This window comes from Chroicocephalus ridibundus, chromosome 5 (genome assembly GCF_963924245.1).
Source record: "Chroicocephalus ridibundus chromosome 5, bChrRid1.1, whole genome shotgun sequence".
NCBI classification, from domain to species: Eukaryota; Metazoa; Chordata; class Aves; order Charadriiformes; family Laridae; genus Chroicocephalus; species Chroicocephalus ridibundus.
Genome location: NC_086288.1, coordinates 31,878,929 through 31,896,172, shown reverse-complemented (window position 1 = coordinate 31,896,172; position 17,244 = coordinate 31,878,929). Strand labels below are relative to the sequence as shown.

The following is a 17,244-nucleotide window of genomic DNA, read 5'->3' as shown; positions in this document are numbered from 1 at the left end:
TGTTCGTAAACATGAAACTTGTAGAGACAACTTCTGTAGAGGGAAGAACTTGAGGAGGAGGAGCTGGAGAAGACAATGTTCCGTCTTTTTTGAGTTCGTTTAGTGTTCCTGAAGGTGCTGAATTGACGGTTGTTTTATAATAGAGTAAGTGCGACACAGACGGCGGCATCATCAGACTGTGCCGTTCAGCTCAGTGACTCAGCCGAGTTCTGTACAGGTATTTTATACAGCTGAGAGCAGAGCTGGACAAATTTCTGTAGTATAGGTGCCTTATCTAACTAATTTTATGATATTTTTTCTATGGAAAATTGCTTTGAAACCAGACCTGTTTTCTTCAGATGCATCCATTATTCATCAGTGATCATGACTGGTTTGGATGAACATTTTAAAACTTATTTTCAAAGTTAAATCTTCAAGCTATGGAAAAATGCTCGCTTCAGCGATTCGCTGTGCATACTATCTGGTTCATTCAGGTCAGGTGTTATTGATTTTTGTTCCCAGGCTACATAATAAATTCTTAAATTAGAAAGATAGAAAATGATGAATAGGAGAGTTCCTATTTATAACAAAGCAGCACCTAAAAGCACCAGCCATAGCATAAGGAACACACACATAAAAACCCATCCAAAGAGCTTGCAGCAAAGAGTATTTTTGCTCACGTTTTATGAGTTTGTGTATTTAAGTACTGGTGTACCTATGAAGAAGACCATAATCTTACCAGCTAAAACGTATCTTTTTGCATGTATTTTGGGGTTTAAAAACCTCAAACAAATTTTAAATTGAGAATGCAGTTCAGACACCATGTCATTTTGTCCTTGATTTCTGGGTAAGCATCTCATCATGGTATGACTTATGTAACACAGATGGCTGCCTGCAAGGAATAAGTTTCAGACCGGCAGCTCATTCAGTGACACATCATCCCCAGACGTGACATGTGGCAGATATTAAGCCTTTCCATCAGCCTCTGTGGCGTTGTGACTGCAGCAGTCTACAAGTAATACCATGCTGGCCAAGGCAGATTGGTAATCTGACTGTGATCAGTGATCACTGTCACGTACCTCTTGAGAAGGTGGAAAAAAGAAGTCTTCAGTTGTATATACTGAGCAGTCTGTCCCCTTTCTAGCCATTTGTGCGACTTGGGTATTTTGGGTGGGTTTTTTGGGGATCTCTGTTGTGGGGTTTTTTGTGTGGTGGGTTTTTTGTTTGTTTGTTTGTGTGCGTACATAGTTTGTGACTAACACCATGACCAGAAAGATTTTTAATGCAACCTGAGTTTTAAGATAACCTGCAACTCTGAATAGGGCTATTATCTGTACAAAAGTATAATGTTTTTTTTAAATTGTGCCAAATCCTTGATTTCAACAGCTATCCTAGGGCACCAAGCAGTTTCTATATTCTCTTTAAGCTTCCTACAGTTTCTTTATAAAATTTTATGTTGCTGATGTCGTTGACTATCTCCTCCTCCACTTTTAATAAGGAACAAGGGAGCAGAAGTTTCAGATCACCATCTCTTACCCGAGGCCTCTCTTGTTATTCCCATTACCCTGAGAGTTCTCTGTCTCTCCAGTCCCTTTGCTCGCTCATACTGGAATGCCTCTCTGATGCCTCACTACCCTGTTTCAGGTGAAGTCATTAGGCTTGACAAAGTGTTTTTCCTATTCTTAATTCTCTTAGCCATTTTTTGATCTATGGCAGTAGTTTTCCTTGTACCTGTGATGACATTATTTTCTTAGCAGTCCCTAGAGAGCAATCTTGCCAGGAGCTTATTATAAACCTTAACAAATTATGTCACTTTCTCCCCTTTTTCTGCTATTTTATTAATATACTCAAAGCATTTCCAGTATGTCAGCAGTGCAAATTTTCTCTTCCCGGCTTCTATATTGACCAAAGAGGGGCTTGCACACAGGGAGGGGCAGAGAAATTCAGGGTGTGAAAAGAGGTGCTGGAATCATTTGTTAATGGATCATAGAGTGGAAAAGTCTGAATTCCATATACATCCTGCTTTGAGTGGGAGGTTGGACAATGTGACCTCCTGAAGTCGCATCCAACTCTAATTATTCTACGATTCTGTGATGTTTGATAAAGCCATTCATTTACATGGGTCTATACATAGAAATACTTTTTTAAAAAAAACAAACGCACACAACATCAGTTTGGGTTTTATAAGAGAGAGATGTCCCAAGAAGCCCAGAAGAGACTGAGGAAGGGAACATTGCTGTTAGTTTCTGTGCCTGTTCTAGAAAGAAATCAAGACTGGGCATACAGACATGGGGTGGAGGTCCAGGGCTAAGCCATCCTGTTCGTCAAAGTGTCAGTGCAGCTTACAATTCCCTCTGGAAGATCCCAGTCCCATTCCTCAGCTTGCCTGAAAGGATCTGCCATGATATGAGATTTATTTCTTTTCTTAGCTGATACAGACCTAAAATCAAATTCTGGTTGGAAGCTTTGCTCAGTTTAACTGCTCGCAGCAGTTAATATTAGACATTTTAACATAACATTTAGTATTAAAGTAGGTGGGAGATCAACACTTGCATTAGGAGTAAATTCATATTAGGAAGAGATTATTGACACGTTCTGCACAGTCCTCTGCAGAACTGACACTTGTGCAAACAGAGCAATTTCTTGCCCCAGTGGGTGGGGTTTTTTTGTATGTGGTGATCTTTTCTTCTCAAGGTGTGTATCATAACCTTAAGTGATGTCTCCATAGCAGTAAATGGCACTTGAGAAGTAATGGGAATATAGATTCTGATATTGTTAATCCTTGATTTTTTTTCCCCACTGTTGCCATCTTTTTTGTAAGTTAGAAAACATGAAAACGCTGTTAAACTGGTTCCAGCAACCAGCAGAATTCCAATACTTTCCTTTCTGAGGAATTATTTTGTATAGTGATTTAATTTAAATATTCATAACAAAATACTTTAGTTGTATTACTGAAATTACTTCCAGCAATAATTTTGCTCTGTGAAAGAAAATGTGCATTTCGAATTTAAAATAATTTTTCCTAGAGTAAAATTGGGCTCATATCCAAAGTAAATACCGTGCTAAACCACATCCCTTACACCTTTAAAAGAGGCTGCAACCATTTATGTGTCAATTTATCAATATTATAGTTTTTTAATCCTATGAACTGAAACACTTTTGATTTTTATCTTGCAGTCTATGATAGATTCCTTTTCATTATCAGAGAGCTAGAGAATTATTTATAATTGGAAGTGTATCTTTCTGCAGAGCTGAGTTATTTCCCCAATATTGTCCTTTTTTAGAACTTCCAAATTCTTTTTTTGAATATGAGTAGATAAGTATATTCAGTTTTAACATTTTAGCACTTCTTCTATCTAAATGCTAGATGATTCAAGACTACTTAAAGGTTCTTTACTAACAAAGAATGTTAAAGTCTCTGAAGGAAGCAATTCTTTCATTAAGTCATAACCAGCTGGGTGTTGAAGAAGTGATGTAGAAATGCATTTCCAAAATAATTGACATCTAAGTTTTTCACTGATAGCTTTTTTCCAAGTAAAATTGGAGGTAGGCTGACTATTCTAACACAAAGCAAAGCAAAAGGCACCTTGATAATAAACAAAAGAGTATTTTTCTGCTGTTGGCTTAGTTAAGCTGAGTAACTACTAACATATTTTAGTAAAGCTGTAGTCTTTTGTCAGTGGTAGATCCTTGCCAGTAACAAAAGTGAGGCTAACACACAATAATAGTTAATGAGTGAGGAGATAAGAAAAGAGAACACTTTCACTTGAGCAGCCTTAGGTGGTGTTTGTACTTCACTTACTACAATTTTATCTTTACCTTTAGTGTATGAACTCAGATGAACTTGTGAAAATCAAAAATATGAGTCGTCTTTCCCCCCATCCTTGCTCTCTGCTGGGATGATCTAGATCAAATGCCCAGTGAAAATAGTGCAGTTGGTCCCTCATATTCAGTGTGTTTTGTTCCTTGAGATCAAACAAGATAAGGGCCTGCCCAGGACATGAAATCTGATTTTCTTTAAGAAAATTTCATATGAGGATATTAAAGTATTCAAGGACAATTTTGTGCTGCTTCAAATACCATTAAGGACAGTCTTCTTACACAGTTAAAGAGTAGGCGGCATGAAATGCAGCAAAATTATGCAGTAGATTGATGCCTTTCTCAACCTGCTATTAAAATTACTGTCCACACAGTATGTACAAGCCAAGTTTACTTCATCTAAGCAGCCAAATTGGCTCCTACTCTTTTTATTCTTGACTGCTCAGCTCAAACCGTAGGATTATCCTGCTGCAGAGGATAGCTGTGCATCTCCTTCTTACAAGCTGGTGTAGAGAGTGGGCAGTTCCTCCATGAGGTCTCTGAACTCTTCCTTAGGACCATCAGCACCTTTTCAATGAAGGCATTTTTCAGACTGGATGCTATAAATGTGTAACTTATACCGTTGTAAATTGCAAAGTTTAGATTTGTAAAAAGAGCCACTGACATCTGTGAATGTTTTGAGTAAGCTTTGGCAAGTTATTACATCTTTACTTTATGGCTTCAAGTTCAAAGCAAAACAAAATGCAGTTTGAAACAGCAAATCCTGCCACACTCACAGGCTGGCATCTGACAGTGGCAAGTCCCCAAATAGTAACATGAAAAAGACCCTTACACAGTCAAATGCACAGGAAAACAAATTATATAGTTGTTTGAGATCTGAATGTGTGAATTCAGGCTATATAAGCAGAGTAATTGACCTAGAATCCCAGCATATTGTTGGTTTTTATCTCTGTGGTGTATCAACAAGGGGCAAGCTTTTGTAATTCATATCTTACTCTTCAGGTAGTTTACAGTTCACTGTATTTTCCAGGAATAGGTAGATACTTTCCTGTAGTAGTAAATTCTTTATGAAGAAACCAGTCAATCATTGCAAGAACATAATTGTGAATTTCGTGCAATTTACAGTGTAGGTATCTCTACATTTCTAAGATGAAAGGGAGAAAGTCTAGCTGTTTGGAAATATTTATTTTTAATATTTTGTTGGCACCAAAACAGACAGACAGATTCTTCATTTTATCTAGAAAGGTTGGGGGAATATGAATTTTTCTGGAGAATTAATGTTGTTTTATTTCCTATTCTCTTTTGTAGCAGCAGCTATACTTTAAAACTCTTCTGTATTTTATATTTTAAAAAAAAGTTAAGAAACCTCACTTCTCTATCCAAATTTCTGGTCTAACCTTGTATTTTTCAACCCAGTGTGCCTTTGATATACAACCATCACTGTTGATTCATGCATGTTTACTGATTTCAGGACCAAGATACCTTTGCTTACAGTTTTTTTGACCTTCCTACTAATATCACGTATATTTGGCAGTGGATATTTGCCATTCCCTTAGGTGGTAATTTAATTTTAACTTTTCTGAAGAAAAAAAAAAAACCAAACCACAAAACCAAAACACGTATTGAGGCTATGACGGGGATTTGCTCTGTGAGGCTAAAGGAGGCATTGCCATAGCAAATGGAGATTGAAGAAGTAATTGAAGACTTTGCTGAAAGGCAAGAGAGGAGGTTAGCAGTAGGAAAGTTTAGAGGGTATCCGTCTCACAGAAACTTCCTCACGGATCTCTCCTCTTGCTCCTCAGCATACACAGGGGTTTCAGATTATTTGTGCACCAGGAAAGGATGAAGGTAGTGGTGTGAGGTACTTGGTGACATCACTAATGTGGCTGCCCCATCCCTGGAAGTGTTCAAGGCCGGGCTGGATGGGGCTTTGAGCAACCTGGTCTAGAGGAAGGTGTCCCTGCCCATGGCAGGGGGGTTGGAACTAGGTGATCTTTAAGGTCCCTTCCAACCCGAATCATTCTGTGATTTTTAAGAAAGACACAAAATGAAATACAATCTCAAGGAGGAGAGCTGTATTAGTGAGGATTCCAGACTAAGCACAGAGGTCTGTGAAACTATGAAGATAAAAGAGGGCATTTTCCCCATCCCTGCCCCAGAAAGGTGTTTATTTTAGAAAAAATTGAGTGTAATGCTATAGGATTGGAGTACTGTTTTTTAAAGATCCTGGAAAAGAAGGGTTTATACCTGGAACTTGAAAGGCTGGCCTGCTTGCAGAGAGACTGCCTCCTGTGTTGTAAAAGGGGTGACATTCTGAGATGATGCCCATCTGTACGTATGGGCTCTGGATTCCTAGTATCCCCTTTAAAAACTGTATAAAGTTCCATTGACGCTTTCCTGCATACACATTTTACAGAAATAAATATATGATAACCACTCACAAAGATGTGCTCAAAAACATAACATTTTCAAATCATTTAAAGTTTTAACGCAAGTTTAATAAAGATTCATAAAAGAATCATACTCTCTTTAATCGATTGCAAATGTTTATAATTACCCTGAGGCTGTTTTCAGCTGCCTGATAACTATAATATTCTCAAGTCTGCCTCCAGACAGTCTTAAAACTGTTTATTACTCATCTGGGTCTTTGCCAACTTTCCATGCTCATTTACATCACTGTGCCTCAATAAACATATAATTAATTCAAGCTTATTCTTGAACTTTTTTTTTTTCCCATTAGTATTTATGATGTCATACAGATAAGGAAAGGAACATGTATTCTTCATCTGTGTGACTTTAATGTGTCACTTAATTATATTGCAAGTTAGTAGTTGCCTCTGAGAACTTTCATAACAGCTTGCTTTTGCTGGTTGTCATTGGCACTGGAAATTGAATATATATATTTGGTTGACCCTAAAATTATTCAACTTCTGAGACAACTGAACTATTCTATAAAATTTCTCTAGTGGAACAATGGCCATGCTTCTGCTTTTGGACTACACAATACTTGGGGAAATGCATCCAGGAGCTATAACTGAATATGTAGGAAGGTAAGAGAGGGTTTGTCATTCTCTCATGTTGCTGTCTTTAAGGATGGAATAGATAAAGTATTTGAAGGCTGGGCCTGACAGCTATCTGTGTGGTGTTAGTAAGGAAAGAAGACCAAATTTTTTATTATATCTATAACCTCAGTGCTGAGGTCAAAATAAAACTGTAGATGTTCTCCTAATATCTGTGTAATGGGTAATGGCTGTAAATGAGGTGATCTCTCAAGGTTTGACACAGGTGTGAGATTTCTTTTGTATATTCATAGCCTGCAAGTGTCAGAAAAGTGACTTATTTCAAGAAGACTTGAATACGTGACCCTTGTGTCAAACTCCATTGCTGTTTGCTAAGTATTTTTCAACTCTCAACACATTGGTTTATCATCTTCTCAGAAGTATTAAAATTGAGTTTGTAAACTGATATTTTGCAGCTAAATAAAGGAAATTATCAAAAGAGGAAGGTATTGAGCAAAGTACTTTGCATGTTGAATGGAAGAAATTATACCACCATAGGAAAAAAGGTACAAGTTAGGCATAATAACATCGTAAATGTCAGGTAGTATCATAAACTGAAAAGAAGACTTCTGTCTGAGAGCTTTAACCAGTCGAGAAAAAGGGGAAGCAGAACGACAGGAAAAAGCTAGAAAATATTTATTACAGTCTTTCTAAATCTTAGTTTATTGGCATCGCTTCAGTAACTTACGTTCTTCAAACTCATAAAATATTCCTGCTCCCATAGTGTAAACTTTTAATCAACAGAAAAAATTATTGAGGAGCAGATTGATGCACACTCAGAGAACAATTTATTTTAAGTAAGATTATAACACGCATAGTCACTCTTGGTTTATTACCAGGAAGTCTGCAAGGACAGTCCATTTGCTGTTCCCCACGGGAAAGGAAATCATGGAAAGGGATCATGGTTCCTCATGCTTATGAAAACCAACAGAGAGCAGTAGGGACCTACAGAGAGAGTTGGTGTATCATACAGACATAAGTATAGGTTACTTGCTATTAAATAAAGGCTTATATCTAGGCAGAGGTAAGGAGCTCTGTTGTACAGATGTGTAGGATTTTAGTATAATTTTTCAAATTTGGTGTGATTTTTAACAGGAAAGTAAATGCTGAAGATAAACAGCCCCAGGCTCTAAGACATTATCATCTTTGGAGGCACTAGGCAGGGAAAATTTCTTTCTTTGCAAGAGGTTGTTTCACTTGGACAACTCTTAGAAGTCTTTTGGAAATCTCTAATACAAACTGTAGTAAAAAAAAAATTGAATGAAGTGGTACAAAGCAGGTTACACAGTTAAAAAGAATTTGTTGGCTTGTCAGCCTCCATGAGCGAGGGGTGATCACAATCTGACTCCCTTTCTATTTTTGAGAAGCTAAGGTAGCAGCCGATACTCTTAAGGATTAATTCTGGATTCAATTTTATTTATCTTTTTTATCCTCTGCTTTTTTTTTTCTTTCTTCCAGTTAAAAAACTGAGAAATTCAAAGGAAAAATCTTGTGTCAATCACCTGTAAGGGTGGAAACTTGTCTTGCAGGATTTCAAAACTGGAAAAGCTATAATCTCTCTCCCAACATTAATTCAGCTACTTGAGGCTATCTATATTGATTTTTCTTGTTTAAAGGATAATCTCTAATAATTTCTATATGGGATGAAACAAAACGTAGCTAATGTAGATGACATTTGGGCAGTCCTTTAAAATAAGAATTACATAGACATTTCAGTAGTGCCACAATAGTTCAAACAGACAACAAAATTGAAGTTACTTGGCTTTGAAATGGAAACATCTTCCAAAAAACATAAAAACCACCAAAAAACCCCCAAACAAACAAACAAACCAAAACCATATATAAGTATATTTTTCTTCCTTTTTCTCAACTGGATGATATTAAGAAATTTGGGAAAACTTGTTTTCTTTGTTTTGGATATGTGAAATTTCATAAAATTGCAAGCATGGAAGAAAAAAACAGTCATTCTTACCATTTACAAATTTACAGTTTACCCCAAGAAATATCATACCCGCTTGCTAGGCACCAAAAATTTTGATAATATAAATGAGATTTCATATGTAACTAAACATTTGAGCCTAAATTTACTTATAATGAGTTTGAACTACTGCTATATTCTCTGAAGCTAGATGATCCAGCTGAACCAGTTCAGGTAACTGCTCCCTCTCCGTTCCCAAATGCTAGTAGGAAAGAGCTATGTAGATGGGTGTTTTTGTTTACTTTGGAGGTTCACTGAATTACAGATAAGCTGACTAATGAGAGGGAATCCTACTGCTGTGAAAGTAGGATGAAGGACTGTTATTGAATCATCGTGCTAAATTGTTGTTTTCCTCAGTCTAGATCTTAACCATCTTAATAAATATCAACACGTGCACAGGAATGCAAACACTTTGCTCAAGGCTTTAAGCAGAGCAGTGGCACCATCAGAGTCTGGCTGTAGCTGCACATCTTCCTTGCGTGCAGTGCATTTCCCTAGTTAATAGTTGCTGTCATGTTAGCCATCACTGTGTAAGGAAGAATCACTGCGCTAGACTTATAAAGCTTTCCTGATAAGAATTTGAACAGTGTAATTTGTTATACAATGACTTTTCTCATCAACTGTACAAATAAAGTGGTCTTTTGTGTAAATCAGCCAGAGAGTATTTATGACAGGTGCTTTCACCTTTACTGCCACGGCTTGAATCAGTTGGTATTTATCATCTGGATACTGTGAGGAAAATGTTCTGAGATCTGAAATGGTATCAAAGGGAGGATGAGCTAATGACTGTAAACCAGGTTTGAGATAACCAAAGTGCTGAGTAACAGTGAGCGCCTTGTAATTTAGGTGGAATACAATGGCAGAGGTGGATAAATTAATTTATTACCATTGGTGAATAGTGCTGTCTTTCTCTTCTGGTCATAGTATGGTCTGAATTTTTTTTTTTAGAAACTTTGCATCTACATCAATCTACATGTAGACTTCTCATTTTTAATAAGGATGTAGGAGGTACTTAGCATGTGAGTTGTTTATTTACTATTTGCTGTTCATTTTGTTCCGCTTATAAAATCTTTACTGCATGTACATACTGGTTTTTCTATGTGAGATAGATATGCCTGAACGCCAGCATATTTTGTTCTAGGATGTCCTGATCATTAGGCTTCCCCAAGATGCACTGGGGGACTTGCTCCCTCTGAAATTATTCCTCTGCATAGAAACAGAGATGGCAGAAGAAAGTTACGTAGGGCCAGATAGAACAAAGAAGTGAGAAGACCGTCTGATTCAGTGATTAAAAAAAACCAAACTTGTGGAAGGACTAAATTTATTTTTTTTTTTTTTTAAGATCAGGTCACAGAGGTCAGCAATCTTCTTGTACAAGGTGTATCACATATACAATGTAGAGACTTCAATGAAAAGAGAACAAAGACACAATTTGTCCTGTAGTCTGGTGTTGAGAAAAGCTGCGGATTTTAAATCCTCTTGATCTCTTGAAAATACTGTCTCCTTTTCCCTATCGCCTGGCTGCATATATTTTCTGCCATGCAGTTGCTGAGCTTTTCATTAAATGGTGCTATTGTTTGTGTCAGGTGAGGTCTGAATGTTCCTGGAAGGTTGGGCATTTAAGGAGATTTAGGTATAGGACCCGTAGTCTGTGAAGGATGCTTAGCTCTGCTCTGAGCATGCTCTGCAGCAGCATTTTAAGATACATACCTATTTCTTGCATTTTTTTCCAGTATCAAAAAGACTGTTCAATGAAAAGATGGTGTGGATTTAGGTGCTTGCACTCGATTTGCGCTTCATTTCCTAAGTTCTTTCTTAGGTCAGGTCCACAATAACTGACACAGTAATGAAAAGTCTGTGGTAAAGCTGGCACCTGAATTCAGGTCTCGGCTTGAGTCATGTCATGCTGAGTACCTGCATTTGAATATACCAGTCTTCAGAGCTTAGGAGGCCATGGGCCTTGTGCTCACCCACACAGGATGCTCTGCACGTGCTCCTCAGCTGAAGCCAGTCTGGTGTGTCCAGTGTTGGACCTTCTGTGCACCAGCAGTGCAGAACATAAGACCTTCCTATAGACCTCTGCCTTGTGGTGGCATAATTATGTATGGGTAGTCAGGAAAGGTCATTTACAACAGACTCCTTGACAAATTTTGCTTGCCTTGCTCTTTGTTTATTAGACTTTCCAAGCCAGCTTCACAATCGCTTAAATAAGCCACAGTCTTGGTTAAAAAGAGAATGTTTGGTAATGTTTTATCTAAATTTCCAGCCTGGTTTAACCCTATAGCTGATGCTGAGTATCTGACTGCAGAATGGTGCTATGTTCTTGTGCATGCATGTGTAGAGGGGAAGTGATGGCTGTACAGTGGAAAAAATAGAAAACATAACGCTAACTAATAGTGACATGAGTTGGGAGAGGAGATAGCAATTTTGGCTCTAGCATTGGTCTGTCTCTATGTGGTAACTTTGGCTTTCAGAAGTAAGGGGAATAATTAATACTGGTGATAATGGGTGGCTCTTCTGCGTTTCTGGAAATGACTGTGACTCATCTGCTTTAAAAAGAAAACAGAAATGCATCTTCTGGCTGGGCAACAGGTTGGCTAGCAAATTCAGGGTGAGAAACACCTGTGTTCCAGACATGAACAGTCCTGTCTCTCCGCAGCCGGGCCATCTGTGCCACAGGTTGCTTGCCAGATTTTTCTGCAGAAGGAGTTTGTCTATTAGAAAGATGATTCCACAGTGCAGTGTGGATATGTGCCACTTTCCGCCAATCCACGCAGGAAAGATAATGCTGCCCATTCAGTGGCAGCATCTGTTCTTTGGCATACGCTTTGAATATGATCATTGCTAGTGACTTGCTCCTGAAATACTGGAAGCACCATCATGCTTTAAATAGCATTTAAATAGCAGGGTGTTTTTATTTGCTCTCTGCTGTTTCATAGCAGCAGGTGAGCATCACCAATATCCCTATTCTTCCACTGGGTAAGCTGAGGTATAAGCAAAGTCTGTATTTATTTCCTGCCCATGGTTTTGTGTTGTATCAATGCCAAAGGCAGCAGTAGTGAAGAAGTTTTATCACAGAATCACAAAATGGTTCGCGTTGGAAGGGACCTTAAAGATCATCTAGTTCCAACCCTCCTGATGTGGGCAGGGACACCTCCCAATAGACCAGGCTGACTTGGTATCTTTTCCATTAGAATGGTGCTTTTCCTAAAAATGTATCACACAGATACCATACTGTTGGCATGGTCACCTAATAAGTGTAGAACAGTAGAATAATACTGTATCTCTGTCCCTTTTGGCCCTTCATTTGGTGAAGATTCAATATAATTGTTTCATTATTTATATTTGCAGATATTCGGGGTGAACAAAGCCATTTGATCCCATAATCTGGCTTCTGGGACAACACAGATTATACAGAATGTCAACCAATAACTCCATTGTGTTTATAAACTCAGGTCAAGTGAAATTACTTTCTTGTTTTGAAAGGACAGATAAAACTTTGTTTGGCAGTTCCAGCCTACCCTGTTCTGGTGTCAGTGAAGTATGTATGGATTTATGCTATAGAATTTGAGTTTTTTAAAAGGCTTTCATAGCCTAAGTAACTTTTCCCCCTGAAATTTTGATGGTGTGTCTGGATTCCATTTATGTGTTTCTTGTACTTTGATAATTTTGTCTCCAACTGGTCAGTTTTATCCAGATTTTCTTCCATTTGTCTGGATGTTGTGAGTAACTCTCAGAGTGGGTGAGCCTCAGGAACTTTAGAACTAAAGGGTTAAAGTAGAAAGAAATTATTTTATCATTTGCATGAAACTAGGCATATTTGTAGCAGTAAAAATAATCTTGTTGCTTCTTAAATTGGCATTCAAAGTGCCAAAAAAATTCTAACATCTCTGATTAGATTGAATTTAATTTTCCTGATTTAGATATTAAATAGAAGCTGTAATTAGTATCTGATTCTCTTATGGAACTTTATTTTTAGGGTAAGGCTGTATTTTATTCGTGTTTAAACTATTCTTCAAGTGTTTAGTAATACTGGTATTTCGGCAATGTCTGAAGAATGGGGTTGTGGTGCTGAATGCCTAAAATAGCTTAAACATTAAAAATACCATTTATTTCCAGTTCATGGTACTTTAGAGCTCTAGACAAGAGACCCAACTTGCTAATTGTAACACTCCGACCTCCAAGACTAACTCGGATGAATTATTTTTGTGGGCTGTTGGATTATAAACTATTACATGGCTATTTCTTTATAATTTGAAGTATCTCAGTAATCTGGTGCCAGAGGAGGATGGCTATCTATAATACTCTCTAATTAGTACAGATCTCTGCTGGGGTGACAGGCAGAATGTTTTCCCTGCTGTGGAGACTGAACTTTCTTTTTCTTATGCTACCGTTTGTGGCCAAAAATAAGCAGATCAAGGTGTGAATGTCTAAGCTCCAGATCTTCTTGATAGGGCTGCTGGAATTCTGTGAAACCCAGAACTTCTCAGATATCTTATTTTGCCATAACCTGAAGTCAAACGCCACAATCACTTGTGTTTGTCAGAACCTGTATGCTGGGGCCCCCCAAATCCTCGAATGTATAGCTTGGTAAAAAGAGTGTTCACTAGGCTTGGAAAAGAGGAAAGCTTGAATTTAGTTTTGGTACAGTTTTTTCCAGCAAAGTCAGCACAAGGATTTCTACCTCGGGTATTTCCAGCTTTTCCCTCTAGGCCCATCAGATCTGTACACTGGAGTATTCCTGCTAGGCTGCCTTTGGGCTTTGTAGTGTTCATCTGCTGTGGTTCCTAGCCAGAGCTAGGTCTGCTGGTCTGCTATAAGATCAATGCTTAGTTGCATTGATCTTATACTTTCACCACCATAGTTCCCAAGTTAAATCCACACGTGACATCTCCTTAATCTTCTCAAGGATATATCACAAAGGTTTCTTTGTCGTGTTGCTGATGCTTTGCTGGGGGTGGGGAGTCACGTAGTTCTCCCCCTGCAGCCCAGACCTCTGGCCACGTGTGCTTCATGTTTGCAGGACTGACCACAGCTGAGTGCTGGTAGTGCTGCTCTCTTGACAGCTAGTGGAGGTTGCTGGAGCCTAGGCAGTTTTGAGGGAAGATTTTAGAGGACTTCATCACAATATTTTTCTCAAAAGGAGTGATTTTCATTATTTTCCTTGGTTTTAAAATGAACTTCAGTTCCTCTAAAAGCTGTCACCTGTCAGTGTACCCCTATGAGAATGTAACTACTGTAGTCTCGATAAAGTAAAACAACAGCTACATGGTCCGCTATTTTCTGTGGTTTGTCTTGGGTTACCCTGAGCTGTTATCACAATAGACCAGCGTGGTGTCACTTGTATCACCTGCAAAATAGAACACCCTAAGGGCCAGCCAACAGCCCTGTTCTTGTGGCACTTATGGCTGTTTGGGTAGTATCTCTTCTAGCGCTTAGAGCCTTTTGTGCTCAGACATCCCTCCTGTCCGCTTTCAGTCTGATTTTTCCAGCCTTTTGCTGTCCTCTCACATCATGTGTGAACTGCATCTAAGGTGCTTCCAGTAGCATGAACACTTTTGACATTCCTTATTCCATATTTACTCAACCCATGTTAGGATTAAATAGAGCCTTCTGCACACACCACACACACGCACCCCTCCTTCGTATAAGAAGGGCAGGGAGTAGGAGAAGATGATAGATGAGGATGAAAGATCTCAGCGTAGACAAGCAGTTGTGAAAATCTAATTGGAAGCTTTCTCAAATGGAAGATGTTTTGTGAAGAAAGGTGCATGATCCACCTGTGACCTCAGGTCTGACTGTTCCCCTGGAAAACCAGCAATTGAGACAAGGAACTGATAGAGCACCAGTGATGTAGGAGGGAAGCAGAGCAGGAACTGCAGTCCAGCAGGGGTGGGACTGAACAGCACACACCTAGGAGAGTCCAGATTTGGTATTCTAATGGGAGAAATATTTTTTTGGTGAGTTTTAACCACAAATGCCCTCCTAAACCTGAGGAACTTCTATTTTCAAAGAAATGTTTCTTCTTTATGTTGGGTTACTGATTTCCTTTTTTATTATTATTTATTTTTAATAACTAATGCCTGTGTCAGTCAGTGTCTGTTTTGTTGACTCTAAGGCTACACCTTGTTCCTCTAAATGAGATCGGATGGGTGTGCGGGCAGAGAAGGAAGGTTTTCTTGGTGAATGTCCTCTGTTAGAGCAGGTCTGAGTGGCTGCTGGGGAGAGGAGTCACATCAGGGAACTGGTGATTTAGCTCCAGAAGGAAGGTTGAGAAACTGCAGTGGTGAGTAGGGGTCAGAGAGCGAGGACTCAGTGAAGCTGGAGGGGTTTTCCTGTGGTGCTGTCCTGCTCTGTCTTGTGAAATCATTGAATGATTTTGAATTTTAAGCTCATCTTGTTTTTTGGATAAAGCCATTCAAAAGATCAGGAAAAAAAACCCAAAGCAACAAACAAACAAGCTTTTTGCTCACTCTTGTGGAATTCACTACCGGAAAAGGCCTTTCAAAGGCTTGGACCAGCTTGAGGTAGCATCACAATGTGAGAGTACCCAGCCATTCTAGTTTGAGAGAGACATTAAAGATATTACAAGATAGGTGGTGAACACAGCTAGCATTTTGCTGATCCAGTCTTCCTTTCCAAGTCATATTTAAAGAGGGATTTACTTGGAGTGAGCCAGAAAGCTCTGCTAGAGCAGTTTGCTGTGGAAGAACTTGTTTAAATTCAGCCATCAGCGGCGGTATCAGACGTGAGCAGGCAGTACCATTGCAACTACGTGTCTGGCTTGGGTTTTGTTTTTGAAGGAAATAAATAGCTGCGCAATTTAGAACCACATTAAGACTTTTTGATGAGTGAACAGCCCAAGCTTCACTTAGAAACTTTTAAGCTACATAGTGTTGCAGTGGATAACATAATTTTGAGCCGTGTAAAAGAAAACACTCTACTTCCTACTTTCCTCCCCCCTCAGTTGCTCTCTGACAGCCCTCGCTCAAAGGAAGCCCTGTGTGTTACAGTCATTGTAGCTTCACTGTTTATGGATTTTAACACGAAAGTCTATTAAGAAAAATAAGGAATAAGCGTGATGATCCAATGACCAAATTCGGAAAGTTGCTAGAAATATTTGTAGGTTTGTTTTGTAGTGGTTCTGTTGGACAGTAGCTGATGTGTGGCCATTCTTTCTCCTCTTTTAGTACTTTGAGCAATACCATGAGCATAACTCCGGAAGAGCTCCAATAAATATCAAGTGAAAGCCCATAGAGGTCTACCTGACACTGAACAAAACACTTCTGTGAGATGAACTGAACAGTTATTTGTGTCTTTTTTCCACTTGCCAATTAACATCTTGTTTGGCTTTTGATTTTTCTAGATATCCGTGGAATACAAGAGTTCTTGGATAAAGTATCTCAACAGGGAATGGATGTAGCATTGCAGAAAGTAGAAAACAACATCAATAAAATGATCACGGGGCTCTTTGCCACTATGCGAATAGAAGAACTGAACCGTTACCGGGACACTCTGAGACGGGCTATTCTTGTAATGAACCCCTCAACAGCCAAATCATTCATAACAGAGGTACGTGTTTATTACTGGTAACTTCTTGTTTTGTTGACCAAGACTGCAGCTATTTGTCAAAAGATCCAGTTCATTTGAGTTCATAAATGCAATCAAACAAAAAAAAATACCACCCCAAAACCCCAACTAAAAATTTAAATATTCTCTCTTCCAAGATCATTGTGCAAGGATGTTTTTTCATGCTCATAAATGTGCATATAGAACAGTATCACTACATTGTGCATGAGCAAAAGCATTTAGGAAATATGCAGAAGAATTAGCCCTCAAACTTTGGTTTGAAACTCGTGGATATTGTATTGCTGTTTCCTTGCTCATTGTGTTCCTCACTAAAAGATCTTTACAACTGACAAAAACTTTATTATTGCTTATATATGTATAATATGTATTTGTGGACAACACGTGTTTACCAGATTGGCATTTCATTTTTTTTTATATAAAATAATGTTTGGTAATGATCTGTTTTGCACCACTGAGGAGTAGTAACGTAATCAAATTTATGAAGGATTGGATTTAAGACAATAGGCTAAAGTTATGCTTCTGTATTTAAACAAAAGCTGCAAGCAATATGGACAGAATTTTCAAAAAGCTCTTCAGATTTATAGACAGAAGACTTGCATATCACATTCAATTATGACCTGTATAATTTTTTTAAATTAACAGCATGGTTCTTTTTACACAGTGCTGTGCTGTTTCAAATGTGGTTTTTTACATGCTTGTCTACTCTTCATCATCAATCAATGGTTGAGAATATATTTGTTTTCAGTTCCATAGAAATACACTTTCTCTGTGCAATAATTTCTCTTTGGATCTATTTGTAACTTGCATTACTTTTTTTGT

General features: G+C 38.4%; 1 protein-coding gene across 1 annotated transcript in view; it reads left to right on the top strand.

Annotated features, from left to right (window-relative positions):
• The window catches only part of GRID2 (glutamate ionotropic receptor delta type subunit 2), a 765,251-nt gene that overhangs the window by 447,733 nt on the left and 300,274 nt on the right, over positions 1-17,244 (top strand). The window contains exon 4 of the mRNA XM_063336608.1: positions 16,202-16,407. Within this exon, the coding sequence (XP_063192678.1) occupies positions 16,202-16,407 (206 nt within the window). The remainder of the gene's footprint in view (positions 1-16,201; positions 16,408-17,244) is intronic.